The sequence below is a fragment of the Ovis aries genome, chromosome 25 (assembly GCF_016772045.2).
Source record: "Ovis aries strain OAR_USU_Benz2616 breed Rambouillet chromosome 25, ARS-UI_Ramb_v3.0, whole genome shotgun sequence".
Classification (NCBI taxonomy): domain Eukaryota; kingdom Metazoa; phylum Chordata; class Mammalia; order Artiodactyla; family Bovidae; genus Ovis; species Ovis aries.
Window position 1 is genome coordinate 41600860 of NC_056078.1, and position 19678 is coordinate 41620537.

At 45.0% G+C, this 19678-nt stretch overlaps 1 protein-coding gene across 4 annotated transcripts in view; it reads right to left on the minus strand.

The window, feature by feature from the left end:
* Nucleotides 1-19678, minus strand: part of FRMPD2 (FERM and PDZ domain containing 2) — a 97418-nt gene that overhangs the window by 19619 nt on the left and 58121 nt on the right. For all 4 annotated transcript variants that reach the window (XM_042240818.2, XM_015104497.4, XM_042240820.2 and 1 more), the window contains 8 exons: nt 15058-15205; nt 10777-10987; nt 7848-7948; nt 6244-6336; nt 5451-5558; nt 5242-5358; nt 2195-2400; nt 163-267 (listed from right to left, as the gene is read on the minus strand). In XM_042240818.2, coding sequence (XP_042096752.1) covers nt 163-267; nt 2195-2400; nt 5242-5358; nt 5451-5558; nt 6244-6336; nt 7848-7948; nt 10777-10987; nt 15058-15205 — 1089 coding nt within the window. The remainder of the gene's footprint in view (nt 1-162; nt 268-2194; nt 2401-5241; nt 5359-5450; nt 5559-6243; nt 6337-7847; nt 7949-10776; nt 10988-15057; nt 15206-19678) is intronic.

Sequence of the window (19678 nt, forward strand, 5' to 3'; positions counted from 1 at the left end):
TGAGGCTCCCACAGATTTTCTTGGTTCATCACTTCTGGTGCGCTGCTTGTACCCAATGGGCACTGGGTTATTAGAGATTGGCATATGAGTGCAATGCCCACCAAGGCTCCAGATGAACGTCTTTCAACTATTTACTTTTCAAACTCTCTTAGAAATTCTTACAGTCACACTGAATCCAAGTGTCCCGTCTTCTTTAACCAGCTCCACGAAGTAAATTTCACTGGCCGTGGTTTCTGAAGGTGATGGAGGACAGGAAGAACCAGCACCCTGCCACAAACGAACAGGAAAAGAGACGGTGTGAAGGCACGGGCCCTGCCTGAGCGGATGGCATCTTTTATCCCTGCCTCGCTCTCAGGAGAGAGAGGAAAAAATTTACATGCTAAAAAAAATCGTAAGTTTCAGGGTTGGGCCAACAGAGGATTCCTTGTATGAAACTTGGACTTGTCTCCTGGTCTCTCCAGCCTTGTCTCCCAATCCACAGAACTGGAATGCACGATCTCCTTCTAACAATGAGTATGGATGATGCCCAACACCTAACAAGGACTCAATAGATTCCCTTCTGTTTCTACTTGAGATGCAAATATTGTTATGAGAACTGAAGCCATTCAGACGGTTCCTACACACATGACACCATTCAAGTGAGGGCATGCTGGATCCCAGACACATAGCAACCTCCCAGCAGAAGAAAACCTCAGGAGGATCTTCAGCCATTGAGCGACAGCAGCTGCATGGGTCTCTACTCCACAGTGAGTGAATGCATGAGGGAAAGACAGAAGAGAAAACTATCTACCTCACCCCAGGCATTCTGCTCAGCGCTGTGACATGCAGACGTTGAGCCATCCTTCTAACCATGCAACATTAATTGAGTACCCACTGTATGCCAGGTACTGTAGAAGTTGGGGAGATGGCAGTGAGAAGACACATTTTCCCTTATTGAACTACTTCTAATGGGGAAGGATCTTTCAATGAACTGTGCCAAGAAGGTGGGGCCACGTACTCCCAGCCTTTTGTCCTATCTGCCTCCTTGACTTAGCTTTTTCTTGGTCTGCCTTGTCAGAAGATACAATTAGCACAAAGAAGATAAACAGGCTGAAGTGAGCTAAGAAAAATCTCTGGTGCTAATATTTGGTTTTTGACTTTAGTTCCTGACACAGAGCTCTCAAATCCCTTGGAATTTTCTGGGTGAGGAGAATGTCTGGTTCTAAAGAGCGGACTCTGGCTTCCTGTACAGTTTCAGGATGGGGACTAGTGACCAGAAAATCAAACCATGATGAGAAGCTTGGAACTTTCCGCTCCACCCAACTCCCTGTCCTCTGGGGAGGCAAGAGGAGCTGGAAGTTGAGCTAATGATCCATCATGTCTGTGTGCTGAAGCCTCCACAAACATTTTAAAAGCATGGGATTCATAGTTGCTGTGTTGATAAGCCCATCGACGCAGGAAGTATGGCACAGCCGCACTCCGGAGGGACAGAAGATCACGCTCTCAGGACCCTTCCAGACTCCACCCTGCGCATCTCTTCATGTGCCCGCTTCCATTAAAAACATCCTTTACAATAAATCAGCAATGGCTGATTTCCGTTTGAAACTGAACCGTTTCTGAATGAAACTGTTTTCCTGGGTTCTGCGAGTTGTTCTAGGAAATTAACAAACCCAGGAAGGTGGTTAAAGAGAACTCCAGTTTGCAGCCAAGTCAGACAGGAGTGTGGGTAACCTGGGGGCCAATGACTTGATTGTGGTCTGAAGCGGAGCCGTTTCGAGGAGCCACCTGTGGGGCCTGGTGCTAATTCCAGCCCATTAGTGTCAGAATCGCTTGATACGGAAAACCCACACAACAGGGGGCGCTGCGTGTGAGAGAAAGAGCAGAGTTTCATTCTAGACACAGGGCTTTGAGGCGGACTGAGCCGGAAGACATGCAGCTGACCCCGCTCCATGGGGCCCAGAGCAAAAGGGAAAGAGGTGTGGGGCAAGGACACCTTTCCATCAGTGAGACACAGCTGGAGGGGGGCGGCCCGGGAACTAAAGCAGACAGCTCTCCACACCCCAGAGCCAGCCCTTGTCTCTTCCTCCTTGGTGTGTTGGCTGTCCGCCTGACGCGGCAAATAGAGAACAAAGAAGAACTGTTGAGCCAAGGCTGTTAGGCTCCACGGCCTGTTCTCTTTACTCCGGGTTCTAGAGTGAAGCAAGAGGATGATTACCTTGAATGGCAGAGCAGACAGCTGAGGCCTCAACCTGGGCATTACGCTCTGAGTCTGAGGCACTTCCAGTTCTTCAGTATTTCTCTCCCGGTCTTGTGTGTGTGATGAAAAACTTCCCCGGGGCCCATCGCTCAGGCTGTCTGTAGAGAATACGCCTGAATTGGCTGTGCTATTCTTCTCCTCGCTTGAGGTATTGCCACAAACACCTAGAAAAACAAGCCAAGAGGAAACCGGCAGCCTGGGAAAAGGCTGGTGTCTCAGTGGCATTTCTACGCGGGGCACCATGTGTTCCTCCAGTGATGGAGAGGTCTTTCATACCAGCTGGGAGCCGTGTGAGTTTAGCACCTCATGAAAGATGATGCATTCAGAGTAGAGGAAGGGAGGATTCTGGATGTGCTCTAGAAGCTTAAATAGAGCTCGTGTGACCCAATTATGAAAACGCAGGGGCAAAAGACAGTTATAATGGCAGTTCCCCCTTACTAAGCTCTTGTCATGCGTTGAGCACCAAACACACACGTACATATGTATCTTTCCATCTGTTTTACATGCCCGCCAGGAAGGTGTGACCCCAGCTCAAACATAAGAAAGCAAAGTGAAAAGCATTAAATCTTGCCCAAGACCCCATAACCAGCATGCGGCAGCGCTCTTAAAGCTGGCCTCTTTCAGCTTTAGGGCTGGATAGGGTCCCTGCCTATCGCACCTGTGATCACCCTATGATCCAAAGACCAAAGTGCCCAGTCACTGGGAGCAGCTTTGTACTAACTGATGGTGGACTCCTTTCGGGTGAAGACTGGGCCACTGATTCCCTTTTACCCCATGTCTTACCCTTGAGCTGACATAAAGCAGAGGAAAGAACCTGAAGAAGAGCCAATAGGTAAAACCCTGGGCAAGGTAACTCACATTTCTGGACCTCAATTTCCTATTATCTAAAATAGAAATAATATCAACTACTTCACAGGGTTGGCTTAGAGATTATATTCCGAGAAAGATGTTTGTATATGGAGAGAGAGAGGGAGAGAGATTACAGCTTAGCACTTGGTACTAGGAGCCTGGATCCACGTGTTTGCTATCCATGTGTTAGTATCAGTGATTCAACTAGATCCCAGTGTATAGGAGGAAGGAGCACAGTTAGATTTTCTTTAAATCTGGATATATAGACACAGAAGTAAGTTTAAGACTTTTGATACAGACTCATTACCACCCAAGAAAGTGCCCAAATCCGATGAATGAACTTAATTTAATGAATTAGATTAGAAGTTGTTCAATCCTAAAGGTGTTCGGTAGAGAGTGGGTGGAGCCACCATTCAGTAATGCCTTATTTCTGGCCATTTTACTCAGACTCTGCTGCCCTTGTCCTCTGGCAATGTTGGAAGCATCTGTTCATTTTCTTCTCTACCCTTGACAAGAGATGAGGACAGGACTTACGATTGCATTAAAATGTCAAGCTGTGCAACGTATGTCCTGCCTAATGGAAATACAAGCTAGGAGACCTTCTACGGGTAATTAAAACCCATTTTATTGTAGATGGTGTTGACTGCTCCTGAGGGAATGATATCTGTCTTGTTCTTGACCTCCAATCTAGAGCCCCTCCCCCAATAGCACCCCGACCAGATAGAAACTCCTGGCGATCAGGCCTCTGCCCACAGTGACCAGCGGGAGTCTCTGTGAAAACATCTTCCTCCAACAAAGGTAGCAGCTGTGTCGAGGAACTCCAGCTGTGACCAGGCAGAGTCACTAACAGGTGACAGGTTCCCAGGATGAGAGTACATGTAATTCAGAGGCACTGTGGGTCCTCTGTCACCTAAAATTCTAACATGAGACTGTGATTTTGAGCCTCACGGATTTGGGGGCGCCACTTACGGTCACCCCCCCAATCCTAGCAGGCACCCTCGACACAAATGACTCCAGCTCGACTGTATTATGTTTCTCGATTTAAGAAAAGGATGGTTTGCTTTCTCCTCTCTGTCCTTCCTGCGGAGCGTGTAGAGGGAAACCAAGGACAGCTAAAATAATGTGGGAAGGACACTGGCAATGTACAAGAGCCACTAAAGCAGTGAGTTGCGGCTGGCGTTTTGGAAGGGCTGGGCAGGCGCCTGGGTCAGCCCTAAACACAGGAGGAAAGGCACATGCCTGCGGCCCCAGCTTTGCCCCTTCTTCCACTCCCCGTAGCTTCTGGACCAGGGGGAGCTGCGGCACCCGGGAAAGCCATCTGGTGATGGTGTGCACACGCGCAAGAATGAGAGAGATTTTCCAGTGGGCGAGGCAAAGGGGGCAACGACATTTAGGACCCAGAATCGCTGGCTGGTGTGGCTTGAAGCATTGCTGTGCATGAGAGGGAATTATACAAAGCTCCCGGAGTGTGAGCCTTGCTTTGCAGGCAGTCTGCTGGCAAACTGCATGATCACCCAACCAAAAAGCAGTGGAGGGCCTAGGTAACTGGGAGGGAAGGAGATGTTAATATCGCCCCATTACTTCCACCAAGCCCCCACCAAATCTACCCCAGATGAACGCAGCAATATTGTTTTTGACAGTAGATAATTGTCGTACAGTTACCTAAAGGATGACTAAAAACATCTTCAGAAAAGAAAAACAAACCTGTACTCTCTTGATTGGTCTGTAACATGCTGAGCCTTGATGAAGAACAGAATGCTTGTTATGTGAGTAGCCCCCCACCTCCAGCTCCTTCCCTCTGATTGCCACACCTATGCCCCCAACTATGCAGAAACCCCGCAGCAGCCACCTTCAATAAGGACTTGGGAGACACAAAGCAGAGCCTCCCTGTCGTGCAAGAAGAGTGGCAGCAAAACCCACAACGGCTGCGTCTGATAAAGAACTGAGGCGGGCTTCCCCCACTCAGCAGGACAAGGAACGGTAGAGCCTGCACTGGCCCTGAAATCGCGGAGTTTATTGATTTGTGCCAAAGCCGTTACCACGGGGAAAGTAACAAACAAGACCTCCGTGACGTAAACTCCCAGCCCCAGAAGGTAAAGATGCACTCCTGAGAATAAAGAAGACGCTCCAGCTTCTGAAAGGAGGTGAAGACATACCTTTTGACTGAGAAATGATTAATTCTATGGTGTCAGGAGAATTCTGAATCATCCTAACAGCCATATCGAATGTGAAGCCCTCCAGACTGATGTGATTCAGGGCTAGTATCTGCGCTCCTGGAAGAATAAGACATCTCAATCATCCCATCAAGAAAATGAAAAAGAGCAATTCCTTAAAGCAGCATCTCTGGCAATTTAAAAAGACATACCTGGTTTGATCTTTTTGGCTTTTTCAGCTGGTCCCCCAGGGATAATAGAAGATATAAAGATGCCAGGATCGACTTTGCCTACATCTTCCCCCTCATTAATCACAAAACCTATAGTCCAATTACATTAAAGAAGATGATAATGATTTTGCAGCTCAGAGAGGTTAGGTTATTCACTTGAGGTTATGCAGCTGATATTTGTACCTTATGCAGCTGATATTTGTACCTAGGCCCTCGGATCTTCAAACAGCTCTTTCTACTCTGCCACGACACATGGAGAAAGGTAGCTGGTCTCCCTTTCAGAAGCACAGCTAAAGTCCATCAATGTACATGGATTTTGCTCCAGTACATAATCAAAGATAAGAAAAAGATGATTTTTAATCAAGCAACTTCTCTCAGTGCCTTATTTCTTGTAAGGTTATAATAAGGTTCTTAGGTGTCTTCAGATGTGGTAAATTGTAAGAGGTGAAAAATATTGTCTATCCTTCATCACTAAGAATTTCAGTGTACTAAGAAATGGTGTTAGGTGAAAAATTGTTCTTCTCACTTGTTCTTAGATTTTCAAGATACGCACTCCAAAATTTTATGGGATCTAAAAAGAAACTTTTGTCCCCAAAGTCCCATTACTCATTAGGGATATTTAAAGGGAAGAAAAAGAAGTGATTACTGAAAAAAGGCAAATTGGAAGAGGACAGGCAGGAAAAGGGAGTAGGAAAGTCTAAAGGGAAGATGGTACACACTTCCTTTCTGCCCAGAGAGAGAGAGACGGGGACTCCTCTACCAGGGGGCCTCTTACCAAAACCACGGTGTGGGTCCCGGCTCAGAGTCACGTGCACAATTTCTCCATCTGGTTCAGCTATGAAGCTCCTTCTCCTGTTATTTCGTGATCCTGGATATGGAAACAAAGCCCCACACTGTGCTTTTTCCCAAAATGATCTGAGATGTGCTGCAAAGGGTGTGAACAGCATTTCACACACATACACATGTGCGCACGCCTAATGCTGGGCGTGGATCACTGAGCACACACAGATGAGCCACTGGGTCAGTGGTGGCCCCTCAAAAGCAGCGGCAAGGCAGGGCAGGCCATGTGCTGTTCTGCATGACTTACTACAGCTGTTCTTTGTCTGCACTGGTCTTAGGATAAGACAGAATGGGAGCAGAGATGACTTTGCTGACAGGGCTTCCCAGGGAGTACAAAGGTAAAGAAACTCCCTGCCGATGCAGGAGACATAGGTTTGATCCCTGGGCCAAGAAGATTCCCTGCAGGAGAAAATGGTGACCCACTCCAGTATTTTTGTCTGGAGAATCCCATGAGCAGTAGAGCCTGGAGGACTATAGTCCACGGGGTCGCACCGAGTTGGAAACGGCTGAGCCACTGAGCCTATACAGCCTTGCTGACAATGAAAGTTAAAACTAGAGTTGAAGCGCAGAGATGAGACAGCAAAGCCTTCCTCTTGCTGGCCCCTCACCACCAGGGGTGATGTGGCCTCAAAGTCCAGCGGAGGCACCCTGCAAGCTTTCCCCCAGCTTGGGTCTTGCAGGGGACTCGAGACAGAGCCTTAAGGGACATTCCAATGCTGACCACAGACCGCATGGAAAAATCCCCAAACGGTAACCCAGCCTTCAAGGATTTCCACATCCCTTCCGCCCACAGGGCACCATAATGGGACTGGCACACAGGTCGTGTAAAGAGCCACCTGGTGGTATTCCAGATCCAGCCCCCAGGCTTAATGCTCATCCAACATAAATATCTTCTCTAACTCAGGAATCTTTATGTCCCACTGGGGACCTCCCTAGAGTATATATGACAAAGGGGGAGGCTGCCTGCCCTGTATGTATTTTCTGGTAAGAGAAAGGGAGAGTGTTAGTTGCTCAGTCATGTTTGACTCTTCGCAACCCCATGGATTGTAGCCCGCCAGACTCCTCTGTCCATGGACTTTTCCAGCCAAGAATACTGGAGTGGGTTGCCATTTCCTTCTCCAGGGAATTTTCCAGGGATTGAACCCAGGTCCCCCGCACTGTGGGCAAATTCTTTACCATCTGAGCCACCAGGGAATCCCCTTTCTGGTAAGTAGTGGGAGGTGATATTCTGGGACTGCATGTAACAAAAATGGATGCAGCATCTTTCTAACCACACCTCTCCATGGCAGGCATTCCTCACACTGGACCAGAGTGCTCAGAACCTTGGCCAGGGCTCACACATTTCAGATCGATGTGCCCAGCGCAAGCCACGAGTGGACAAGGGCTCTTCTCAACCATACGTAGTTTTGAGATTCATGGAAAAGCAAAAAGACTGTGAACATTATTGGAGAAGCAAAATGAAGTGACGGCCAAAGGCTGAAAGCAAGCATAACGTGTACGGTTTCCTTTACCCCTGCTCGGCCGGCGGCTGGCCTGTACCTGTGCGCGTGCTCTGAGCAGGCTGCCCGGAGAGAGGGTCACAAGTTGTTGGCTTCTGAATCAAACAGAGGCGCTCCAGCTGCTCTCGGCCAAGGCAGGGGCTGTGGGGAAAGACAAGTTTAGACAAGAGGCCCCTGGAAGGCAACTTCCCACCATTCAGAGTATGTGTGGTGGTCCCATGCTCTATCAGTCAGCAGATCCATGCTGCTGCTGCTGCTGCTGCTGCTGCTGCTGCTGCTGCTGCTGCTGCTGCTGCTGAGACGCTTCAGTCATGTCTGACTCTGTGTGACCCCATAGACGGCAGCCCACCAGGCTCCTCCATCCCTGGGATTCTCCAGGCAAGAATACTGGAGTGGGTTGCCATTTCCTTCTTCAATGCATGAAAGTGAAAAGTGAAAGTGAAGTCACTCAGTTGTGTCCGACTCTTCACGACCCCGTGGACTGCAGCCCACCAGGCTCCTCTGTCCATGGGATTTTCCAGGCAAGAGTACTGGAGTGGGGTGCCATTGCCTTCTCCAGCAGACCCATAGATGCCGTCAAAGGTTGATCTGGTTATTCCCCTTTCATGGAAAGTTATCAGTAACCTCTGATGAAAGAGATGGGAATACCAGACCACCTGACCTGCCTCTTGAGAAATCTGTATGCAGGTCAGGAAGCAACAGTTAGAACTGGACATGGAACAACAGACTGGTTCCAAATAGGAAAAGGAGTACATCAAGGCTGTATATTGTCACCCTGCTATATAGTTTTTATATATAGTTAACTTATATGCAGAGTATATCATGAGAAACACTGGGCTGAAAGAAGCGCAAGCTGGAATCAAGATTGCCAGGAGAAGTATCAATAACCTCAGATATGCAGATGACACCATCTTTATGGCAGAAAGTGAAGAAAAACTAAAGAGCCTCTTGATGAAAGTGAAAGAGGAGAGTGAAAAAGTTGGCTTAAAGCTCAACATTCAGAAAACAAAGATCATGGCATCCGGTCCCATCACTTCATGGGAAATAGATGGGGAAACAGTGGAAACAGTGTCAGACTTTATTTTAGGGGGCTCCAAAATCATTGCAAATGGTGACTGCAGCCATGAAATTAAAAGACGCTTACTCCTTGGAAGGAAAGTTATGACCAACCTAGACAGCATATTAAAAAGCAGAGACATTACTTTGTCAACAAAGGTCCGTCTAGTTAAGGCTATGGTTTTTCCAGTGGTCATGTATGGATGTGAATGAGAGTTGGACTATAAAGAAAGCTGAGCATCGAAGAATTGATGCTTTTAAACTGTGGTGTTGGAGAAGACTCTTGAGAGTCCCTTGGACTGCAAGGAGATCCAACCAGTCCATCCTAAAGGAAATCAGTCCTGGGTATTCATTGGAAGGACTGATGTTGAAGCTGAAACTCCAATACTTTGGCCACCCGATGCGAAGAGCTGACTCATCTGAAAAGACCCTGATGCTGGGAAAGATTGAGGGCAGGAGGAGAAGGGGACGACAGAGGATGAAATGGTTGAATGGTGTTACCGACTCAATGGACATGAGTTTGGGTAAACTCCTGGAGTTGGTGATGGACAGGGAGACCTGGTGTGCTGCAGTCCACAGGGTCACAAAGAATTGGACATGACTGAGCAACTGAACTGACTGACTGATGTGAGTCATTAGGGTTGTGAAAATCTGGCTTTCATAAACTAAAAGTAGAGGAGATTGCTGAGGACTCTGATTCAGCTTTCGGTTGAGAAGGCTGGCTGCCATGCAACATTGCCAGTCCCCTCATGGGCATGTACACCTCTTAGGTCACTGGAAGGGTGTTTTGCAGTCAAAACATTCTCAAGATGGCCTCGAGTCAGTCATGGCTTCTCTGAGCTTTTAATCTATCAAGTGAGCTGAGCTCACCATCCCAGTCATCCCCACCAGCAGGCTGGACACGTAAATAACACAGTCTTGGAGGCTTCAGACCAGTCCAGATGAGTACCATCAAGAGGAGAAGAAGCAGCCAGCCAAGCCCTGCCCTAAATTTGTAACCCAGAAAAGTGTGAAATAGAATAACTAAATGCTTGTTATTTTAAGCCACTGTGCTTTGGAGTTGCTTGTTACACAGTAATAGATAGTTTTGCTTCATCATTATTGATTGGGTTTGCAGTATATGGTAAAGCATATTTGCATCGACAGATTGGGAGCCATAATTTTCTATGAATTGCTTTAAGATATAATATATGCATCACAATCCAAATCAACCACCATTTCCTCTTGCTGAAACAGATGTATAACTCATTCCAAAGAACAGCTCCTCTAACATCTTCATTGCTCCTATAACATCACATGCTGCCTGTGAATCTGTGCTATTTATAGAACCTACCATGTTAGTGCAATCCAACTTACAGGCCATTTTATGGGTCATTGTGTTATAATGTAGAGTTACGTTGATAAGCTCATTATTTTGCCTTGGAAATTACATTGCAAGTGACTGATCAGCAAAGAAAGCAGCAGTGTAGCAGTTAGGAGCGCAGATTCCAGGGCCAGTTGTGTGTGTTCAAGTCTCAAAATGGGAGAAACTACTTTGTAGGGTTGTGAAGGCTAAAGTCTTTGATGGGTACAGTGTTTAGAACAGTACCTGGTTCATGACAAACCCAAAAAGGCTATTACAACTTGTTTATTTTGTCTTCATCAATTTCATATCATCACCTGGCTCTTTCTCCACCAAAAGATAGAGCAACATAGCAGGGGGACACAGGATATCTGCCTTAGAGTGTTTAGCATCGATTTGGCCCACAGACAGCCTTCGGGAAATCTCTATGGAATTAATTGATAATTACCCAATGAATGCATACTTCCCTGAGACATCTGACCTCCTTTAAACAAGGTCTTCACATAGGGATTGCTCCAGAGCACCAAGTACATGGCGGTTCAGGCCCAGAGAGCAGACGAGTCAAACCCACCTGCCTCTGAGTCCTTGTGCCCCTGTCCTCTTGCTGGTGTCCATGGTGAAGTTGTCCAGTGACCTGCGCAGCAGGCCTCCCGCGGCATCCTCCAGCCCGGGTATGAACAGCGCATTTTCTGAGCACGACAGTCTCTGGATCCAAGTGAGTTGGTTGGACTGGGGCAGGTGTGCAAGACTCAGACTGCCCATTTGCACACACTTATCGGAGTCTGAAATGTGGCAGAAACAGATGAACGTAAATACCCACAAGAATGATGCTGGTTCCATCACTCTTACGGCAGCAACACGTCACAGGCCCCAGGGGCTCTCCTGGCTTTTCCGTTTTTTCAGAGGGACCTATTTCTCCTCATGCTGGCTCGTGGAGCTGCTGTGATGAGCCCTGAGAATGCCAAGTCTGCCTAGTTAGCACTCACTAAGGAAAGAAAGCTCAGACACATAGGTAGGAAGAGACAGGATACCCTCCATCCCCCGGCAGCTGACAGGACTTTGAGCCACAGTTCACGGCAGTGTCACGGCGCCAGCAGAGCCTTGTGTAAAATTAACTGCCGCCTCCCATTCTGCCTGCTGCCTTTACAAACCATCCTCCAAACATTAACAAATAGGTCTGCAGATTACCTGAGCTCCCAAGATTACTCTCTGCCCTGTGGAACGCAATCTTTCATCTCTACACAGCTTAGTTTCCTTATTAATAAGATTTAAGACCCTATTTTCTGAAATATGAATACATCAGATGTGTTGTCTTCCAGTTTTAACAACGCCCTCCCTCCCTTCTTGCAGAAAGAGGTAACAGATGCTTTTGATGAAATCCCAGGAACGTGACGTAAGCCCAGGGACGTGACTCTCACCACGTCACTCTACGTCATTCATAAGAAACTGGATTTGATAGATGGATTCCTTAAATTAACTAGGATTTATACGAAGCCCAGTTTGTAATTGGAAAAAAGAAAATGAAGACTATGTTCTGACTATCAACAGATGGTACGACCCTGTTACCACCAGGAAGAGAAGAATGCTCAGCACGTGGCATTTGCGTAGCTCCTGTTGTGTGCGTGAGCATGTGTGTCTGCACGCATATCCAAAGCACAGTGAGGTGCCTTCAGTGAGAGCTTGTCCGTGCGCGTTGATTTCCTCCAGTAGACAATCCCCCTAATCTACAATGGGCCTGGTTCGCTATCAGCACTGCACCCCCTGAAAAAGGTAGCTCTTTTTTTTTTTTTTTTTTTTTGGCCTCACAACATGGCATATGGGATCTTAATTCCCTGACCAGGGATCAAACTTGCACTGCCTGCAGGAATCTTCATCCCTGGACTGCCAGAGAAGTCCCAACATAGTCTTTAAAAAAATACTGGGGAGGGGGGACATTCTGTGTCTAGGAGGCATTCAGTACCATCATTCACACACAGTAGGCAAGGGAGATGGAGAGGGAAATGGCACCCACTCCAGTATTCTCGCCTGGGAAGTCCCATAAACAGATGGGGTGCAAAGGAGTCAGACACGACTTAGCAACTGAGCAACAACAGGCAAGCAAGAAAAGAAGACTGAACACAATCTGAACATGACACAGCAGCAGTGATAGCGACATCCACACTAGCAGCCTGCCCATCCTGTGTGCTTGTCGCATGCCAGGTGATAGAGCAGCGATGATGGCAATATCCACGCTAGCAGCCTGCCCATCCTGTGTGCTTATCACATACCAGGCACAGTGGTAAGCATGTCATCTGTATTGACTCATTTAATCCTTAAAAGAACACTGTGGGTTAGATATATTATACCTACTTTATAGATGAGGAAAAGTGAGGCTAAGAGAGAGTTGACAATTTGCTCAAGGTCCCCAGGGCTTGTAGGTGGTAGAGCAAAACTCACTCAGCTGACTTTATAGCCCACACCAGAAAATGGATGTGCCGAGGATGTGGAGATAAAAACAGCACAGGAGAGTCATCTGAAGCATGTCCAGCCCCCTCTGATTGCCAAGGTCTAAGGGGACAGTGACCTTAGCCCTAATTATGGTGGTTATTTAATACCCACAAGGAGACACTGTAGTGAAAGAAAGCGATGACAGGGACTCAGCTCAGAAAGGTTTTGTGGCTTTCAAAGAACCCTATGTATAGAGGTTGGTGGTATGGGAAGAAGGGGGTATGCACTAAGAGAGGAAGGCTCCAGAAGGTAGCAGAGGAGTAAGATCACTAAGGGCCTGAGTTTCCAGCAGAGTTCTGTCCCCAGCAGAAGAAGGAGAGCATTGGTGCACCAGAGAGGAAGCCACAAGGAAACTGGAAAGAGAACTAGGGCAGGACGGTGGCTGGTCATTGCAGATGTGTGGAGTCTGACAGCCACAAGCTTGTGGAAGGACCGCAACCACTCCTGAAGCTTGTGGCCATCTGTCCGAAAGGACGAGAAGAGGCCTGTGGGCCCCCTCTGCGATGCTGACAGATGCTCTCTGATTTAATCCTGAATTTATGCACTTGTAGAAGCTCGGTGATTTTTCTCTCACCCCAGGGAATCAAATATAACTATAAAGTAATATGCTTATTGAGACAATTCACAGAAGAATGACTAAGAAACATTTGGAAAATGTCCAACTTCCCAACAGTCAAAGAAATGCCAAGTGAAACAACACCAAGAAGTCATTTCTCCCTATAAATGAACAAAGATAAACATGATAATATCTATTCCAGCAAAGACGCAATGAAACGGGCACAGTGGTGCTGGGCATGGGAATGGCGCTCAGAAAACAAGCAGAAGCCCTAAAAACGCCCCGGCCTTTGTGTCTCGGATTTAGATGAAATCTAGCTTAAAGAAATAATACAAGATGCAAAATAATTTTCTTCCCCTGTTGTTTGCTGCAATATTATTTATGATATTGGGAACTGAAAGCAAGCATAAAATCAAAATAGAAGCACAATTAATTAAATGGTTGCATTTCTACACCAATTTTCCATCCATTCATTCAAAACACATGCGTTAATATTAACCATCTCCCACTTGATACACCTCTGTTTCATGTTGGAACAGTAAAGGCAGGGGCCCTCTCCCTACCCTCTGGGAACTCCCAGCTCACTGAAAAGTAGAGGCAGACACATCCCAAATAAAAGGGGCTGAACGCCACATGTGAGGAGGCGGAGCCTGCACAAAGGCAGAAGCACACAGGCAGTTAACCGGCAAGGACTGCAAGGAGCGGATTGTCCTTGAACTTATTCCTGGAGAATCAGACTTATCTTGGTTGTCTGAGCCTGGAAGGGCACGGCAAGTAGAGGCCATGCAGACATTAGATTCCCCAAAATCCCTATTATGGCAGAATTTGTAGTTTGAGAAAACAGTGTATCAAGAGCAAAACAGGCTTAAAAGGACTAATTTTGCTAGTAAGCCCATGGAGTCTTCATAAATATTTTATGCTCATTGATATCAGGCAATAAAATAGATACTGATGATGCCTCGCACTTTATTTTAGCAATAGCAGGTAAGACATAATTTACAGTCATTATTTCTAGCTCCCTGGAAACATCATCGAAATGCTACTCTGTGACTTCAAAGACATATTTATATATTTATTTGGTTTTGCTGAAAATAATAGGCCACTTTTATTTTCTGTATTTGGTTCTGCATCTGAATGCTCAATAATGTTGTTTCCTGGTTGATCCCCAACCCCAGGATGCCAGGATCCAGTGATGCAGCTCCCCTGTGAATTGACTGGTGCCAAACAAAATCCCTTGGCATGCTGCAGTCTTTGGGGTCACAGAGAGTCGGACACGACTGAGCAACTGAACAACGACAAACAAAACCCCCTCAAGTAGGAGCTGCCGTAAATAGTCACATGGAGCCGTGAACATCAGACGTCATTCTAGATGAGTGAGAAGCAGCACAGCCTATCCTGCTGGGGCACAGCACGGACCTGCTGGACGGACAGTTGCTCAGCTGAGGACACCGAGGCCCAGGAAGGGCAAGCGAGTGTTCAAAGTCACACAGCTAGTAACTGGCATAGCTCTGAGTCTGTTGGACTCCAGCGTCCACATTCCAAGCCTGGGGTTCATCTGCATCCAGATCGCCTGGGTTCTTTTACAAGTGCAGATTCTGATTTAGGGGCCTGAGGTTCTGCCTTCCTAGCTGGCTCCCAGGTGATGCACACGCAGAGACCACTCTGGGAATATGATTGGTGAAACCACTATATTATATCACTGCCTGTTATAAATGAATAGGAAATAATGGTGAGAGCTCAACAGTAAATATGATACACACAGCCTTCAAACCCAAATAGCTTTAGGTTGAGAACATAGTGTCTACTCACCACTTGTAACTCCAGGAGAACTCATCTGAGCATTAAACCCATGCTGGGCGCAGCACAGGCCCAGCAAATATTTACAGGTCTTGACTGAATCAGTGACAAATGCGTGCTTTTTCCCAGTGACGCTGCTTGTGATGATGAACTTCTTTCGCTGCGGGGAACAAACGCTGACTTTAATATACTGATCATTTTCACCCATCCATCGAAGCACAACTATCCAGAAAATAAGCAAATACAGGAGCTGTCAGTTGGATACCAATATAGTAGGCATCCAGAAGGCCATGGCAGATGTTGTCTGACTATGGCCCAATATTTTTTCTTAGTTTTAATACAATCCCTCTTTTTTCCCCCTTCATTTATAAATCAAATATTTCTTTATTGAGCAATTGCTGTCTGCCAAGGACTGTGCTGCTGCTGCTGAAAAGAATATGAAATGAGTTCAGTACAGGCATTGCCCTCAGCAAGAAGTTAATTTCCATGTGCATTGGGAAAGGCCATTAAATATACGTGTAGTTTGCATTGTCCAAACTCGCAGACGTGGAAGGCAAAATCTCAGCTAGGAGGTTTATAGAAAAGATAAAATCACATCAGTAATCTCATATTTTCATGCTGTTATGTGCCAGGTTTTGTTCTAAATCCTCTCTGTGTCTTAATTCATTTCATCCTAGGAGCTACAGAATGAGAGCAGTCCCTTCATTATCCTTATTCTACAGATGAGGAAGCAGACAGACTCCTCAGAATGCAGCAGGAACTGAGGTCATATCACCAAGAAACACTTCCTCAACGTTTATACCTTCAAGGCCCATGCACAAAGGGATAATTTTTGTACCGCTCACTGAGATAAACTGGAGAGGAGTATCTATATGGGACTATCTATATGGAGCTTCCAGGAAAAGATCCTGAAATGTTTGCAATATATAACTCTAATAAGAACAATGAAATATACAGTAATAGAAATTGTATTAAATACAAATTTATATATAACTTCCAAATAAAATCTCTATTCTAGGTATTTCATAAGAACCTTAAGCCTGCTCCTATAAAGATAACTTTATAAATACAGGTTTTATGCTTGAAAGGGCATTCTGAAACTCCTGAACTTCTTTAAGGCTGCTGCTAAGTCACTTCAGTCGTGTCCGACTCTGTGTGACCCCATAGATGGCAGCCCACCAGGCTCCCCCGTCCCTGGGATTCTCCAGGCAAGAACACTGGACTGGGTTGCCATTTCCTTCTCCAATGCGTGAAAGAGAAAAGTGAAAGTGAAGTCGCTCAGTCGTGTCCAACTCTTAGCGACCCCAGGGTCTGCAGCCTACCAGGCTCCTCCATCCATGGGATTTTCCAGGCAAGAGTACTGGAGTGGGGTGTCACTGCCTTCTCCCTCCTTAAGGCTAATCCCTTTTAATTTTTGATAGCTGCCATTCCCAAGAACCTCCATTCACACAATCAAATATTAACAAAGGGTGACAACTGTTCATTGCTTCCCCTTTAAAAAACTCTTTTTTACCGTTAACCTAATTTCAGATAATTTAAGCATTCTCTAAATATCCTTTACTTTTATTAACAAATTAATGTTGACTCTATACTAATGTGAATGGATTTTGAATTCAATTGAATTATATCTAGTATTTTTTATTTAACGCATTTTCTCAAACATTCATAGATGCTATCTAACTATCCTTACTAATTTTTACTCAGTATTCAAATTATAATGTCTAAATTCCACTGGCTGATCATTTTATCCATACTTTTCCAAAGTTGAATATTTGCCTAGAATCCATCTACTTAGTCAGTATGCACTGATATCCTTGTATACAGTCATGGCAATTTTACATCAAGTTCACTCAGGTATTAAAAATCTTACATAAGTCACTTTTCAAAATTGAATAACTCTTCTTTAACAAATCTAAAAAAAGAGACAGAATTGTTCACACATGCACACATATATATCACATCTTTCTTTCAGACCATAAACTCTTGCCAAACTCTTGTACTTTTGGACCCCAGTGCCTTAAGGTATTAAACACCCCAGAGAGTAGAATTGCTATCTCATTTCTTGGCATGAAGCTGAAAACAGTCTTGCCTGTAGTGGTTTAGATTTTTCTTTCCCACTCTGATAACATCGTTTAATGGGAAATCCATGTCTTCAAGCCAACTTCCACACAAGCAAACTGCTCTGTGAATAACATGATGTGTAACTTGAATCTCAGGGTTTTCAGCATAAACACAAAAAGTGTATTTACATCTGTCTTGTTACAGAACAAAAATACTTGGTGTTTCTGTAACATCATGTTTGTTTCAAAGCATGTTTTATCATTTCAAATATTTCTTCCCTAGTAATTTTATTGTACTTTGGCCACCTCATGCGAAGAGTTGACTCATTGGAAAAGACTCTGATGCTGGGAGGGATTGGGGCAGGAGGAGAAGGGGACGACCGAGGATGGGATGGCTGGATGGCATCACGGACTCGATGGACATGAGTCTGAGTGAACTCCGGGAGATGGTGATGGTCAGGGAGGCCTGGCGTGCTGCGATTCATGGGGTTGCAAAGAGTCGGACACGACTGAGCGACTGAACTGAACTGAACTGAATTTTATTGTTGCTTCTGTTCCTTTGCAGGCTCATTTATTTGTTTGGCTTGACACATCTTTGCAGGATAAGATTCTCTCAGACAGAGGCAGATGCGCCCAGCTAAGGAAGTTGAAACTCCAAACCCCTACTTGGGAAGGCCGTTTCCTGGAAGGAACCCAGCAACAGCTTCATGTGTTTTTATAAAATGTAGAAAGAAAGATGCTTTCACCACAATCAATTAAAATCACTGGCTCTTCTTTCCACTGGAACTCAGTCTTATTTTTCTCACCAGAGCTAACACTGCATGATGGAGACGCAGACCCCACTAAGGAGAGGCGGAAATGGGTGGGGCTGCTTGCAATGTAGAGTTAATGGGATTTATTTCTGTGATTTACAGTCTCTTCTGCAATAGTTTATTGCCAGCCATCCCAGAATAGTCCTTCCATTGGACCAACTCACCCAAAATCTCAGCATAAAGACACAGGGTCAGTAGTCATGTAAAATTGACTATGCCCTACAATAACCAGCCTCAGAAGTATGTGGGGTCGGCGCCAGAGAGGAATAAGATTTGAAATGCAGAGCCAGAGGCCAGTCTGCAGGAAACATTTTCAGTCATCAAAAATGAAAACCTGTAATTTAATTCTCAGAAACATCTAATTAAGTGGAATTTTTATCCTATCAGGAATGTACTTTGTAATTGTACACATACTGCCTTATCAATACAGTGCACATTTTTTTTCTTTTTCTTTTTTTGATGGGAATCACACAATATGAAATTTATTTGATTTTCCTGTGTTGGTAGCCTAGAAACCTGCAGCGGCGCTTCAAAGAGCAAGAATGTCTCTGTCGCAAAGCTGCATGTTTTATGGATCTCATCAACAATAAAAACAGCTTTCAATCAGATTTGCCAGATTTCTCTTCTCTCTAGAAAAAAAAGATATTACAAAAGTATCCTCCTATGGAAAAGTACAGAGTGTATGCCACCAAGACTTTGAAAGAGAAAAAAAAAGAATTAGAGAGTTTATCTGGAAATTCATTAATAAGAATATTAACTTTTTTACTTTGGGGATTTTGCAGTAGTTGATCTTTTAAAATTCAAGAGTTGTGGTGATTTATTTTCTCCTTCTACATGAGCAGTCACTTTAAAACCTTGTTTGTTTTTGGAAATTTGTGTCCTTGTTTTTAAAGAGAGCCCTACAAATGCTGTATCCTCCCAGGCTTCATGCATTTCTCTCCAGACATTTTTAACTACTATTAATATCCAAGAACAGTTACTAGCGTGGGTAAGTTAATCATCTCACAATAAATGCTTTCGTGATTGAATAATCTTCTGAATCGATGTCTCTATCACAGGCGGGCTGCCACTGTACCTACAAATCACATTCATTGGAAAAATGGCAGTTTTTTTCCTATTTCCTTGGCTACCTCTCTTCAGGTTGACAAAACAAATGTTAGCAATTGTCTGAAGCACTCTGGCTTCCTCTAGTAATTAAGCAAATTTGAAACTAGCTTCCTAAGTCATAGCATGAAGAGTTCAAGTCATTTTCTGTGTAAGATGCTGGGTTTGTGGCAAGCAGCTGGTGATGTTACTTCCCATGATGACTTTTCCATAAAAAGGGATATTTATGTTGAGGAAGAGACTGGTCATCAGAACATGGAAATCCTAATTAGTCACTGGGTGTTTTTAAGCTACTAAGTTTGTTTTGTGAACCAGATGACTTTTCAGCTTTAAACAAGAAATTATTTGTGGTCATGGGGAAAACAAATATCTGTAAAAGTTAAACCAACTTAAATATAAAATACTTCAGGGAGCTGTTAAATTCATGGCTTCAAAAATTCTATTTTTCAAAATTACTTGGTAGGTTGTCTGCACTTCTACAAATGTTTCAAAAGAAATTACACTGAGAATTGAGAATTTTGAACAATCAAATATGAGATAGAGAAAATAGGAAGTAATAACAGTATTGAATATTCAATAATCACGACCCCACTGTGGGCTGCCAGTCTCCTCTGTCCATGAAATTCTCCAGGAAAGAATACTGGAATGGGTAGCCAT